At 39.7% G+C, this 1,497-nt stretch overlaps 1 protein-coding gene across 1 annotated transcript; it reads right to left on the bottom strand.

Moving 5' to 3' along the window:
• Positions 1–440: 440 nt before the first annotated feature.
• On the bottom strand, positions 441–1,200 carry LOC121802357. Its single transcript, XM_042202020.1, has one exon. It carries the CDS (start codon positions 1,193–1,195, stop codon positions 593–595), a length of 603 nt encoding a protein of 200 aa, XP_042057954.1. The 5' UTR covers positions 1,196–1,200; the 3' UTR covers positions 441–592.
• Between the last annotated feature and the right edge of the window lie 297 nt (positions 1,201–1,497).

The raw sequence follows: 1,497 nt of genomic DNA, 5'->3' as shown, positions 1-1,497 counted from the left end.
GGACTGGGGACGAAACGGCCGGCTGCAAGCCTGCAACGCGTTTCTCCGCGGTTTCGTTCCTCTGTCACGGAACGCGGCCCGATTACGCTACGCGTTGTGGATGCTCTTATGATATCATATCCGTACTTATTGTCACATCCATGTAGCAATCAGTATTAATTGCACATGTAGACGTATATAATTTACAAACGGCCGCATCAATCAGAAATTATTAGGATTCAATTGCCAAAACAATAATTAGATCAATTTAAGAATCTTAACTTTATATAATTACATTTTGATCACGGATTACTAAATAATCATTTTGAATTAATAAAGTGCAATAATCAATTAAAAATTGTGGACAAGTGCTATAATACAAGTAAATGGAGTATGATGGTAATGTATGAAACCTATTTGAACCATACTGACCTTTAAATTTCTATTTATTAGCCAATAAATAAAGAAATTATTACTATTAAAACTCATTTAAACCCTTAAAACACATGAAATTAGCACTGATAGATCAAATTAAAAAAAAAAGAACATACGCTGCTTTTTGATGAAATAGTAAATGATAGTAACACACACATTAATGAGAAGATGAGCCTAATTAAACCTCCTTGACTTGAACCACATGGGCGAGGTTGACGGCGTCCTTGATCGGAGGCTTGTTGTCTTCGACAACGAAGGCATCGATAGGGAAGGAACGGGAGAAGCCGGTGGGGCTCTTGAAGGTGATCTTACCAGTGGGGGGATGGTCGATGTAGATGTCGCAGATGGAGAGCCAGATCATCATCTCCTTGGCCTTGACGCCGGTCAGCTTCTTGATCTTCTTCTGCTCCACGTAGGCGGTCACCTCCGCCCCGTACTGCACGTGCCTCCCGATCTTCTCGAACTTGTGGTCGAACTTCTTCTTCTGGATCAGCCACACGAACCCCGTGTCCTCGATGTACCCGACTTCTTCGATGTCCCGCAGCGGGAGGAGCCCGTTCGGGAGCCCCATTTCTGTCAGGAGAAATTTCGATTTCTCCTGACAGATCTCGTCGCCGCGGTACATCTCTGATGCCGCCGCTCTGATTTCCTCGGTGATCAGAGACATTTTTTTTTTCTCTCTCTCAATTGGAGTGTTTGATTGCTTATCTAATGAGATGGGGATATTCATATATGGTCTCTGTGTTAATCTATATATAGAGAGATGACAGCCCGAATTCATTTTGCTTTCTATCCCCATTATTATACCCTATCGAGTAGTACTACTATTTTATTTCAAGGGAGGTTATTAATTGTAATGTCACTATTCACTAATACTATGTCTTTGAATCAATTACTTTTTTGTTAATTGTCGGTTATAGTTTGCAATCTATGGTTGCGATGTTATAAATATAATTAGGACTATAATTGGCCATGTTAAAGGAAATAATGTTTTGATCCTGAATAAAAATCGTTAATTTTTTTTACCAGATGTTTCTCAATTTTGGGGCAAAAACAACAATTGGACCAATAAAATTCATGTGC

Source organism: Salvia splendens, chromosome 5 (assembly GCF_004379255.2).
Source record: "Salvia splendens isolate huo1 chromosome 5, SspV2, whole genome shotgun sequence".
Classification (NCBI taxonomy): Eukaryota; Viridiplantae; Streptophyta; class Magnoliopsida; order Lamiales; family Lamiaceae; genus Salvia; species Salvia splendens.
Note: the sequence above shows the minus strand (reverse complement) of the source record. Positions and strands in the feature narration are given on the sequence as shown.

Bases quoted from the DNA above. Each gene is read 5' to 3' on its own strand.
- LOC121802357 (XM_042202020.1), bottom strand. From the start codon at position 1,195: ATGAATTCGGGCTGTCATCTCTCTATATATAGATTAACACAGAGACCA.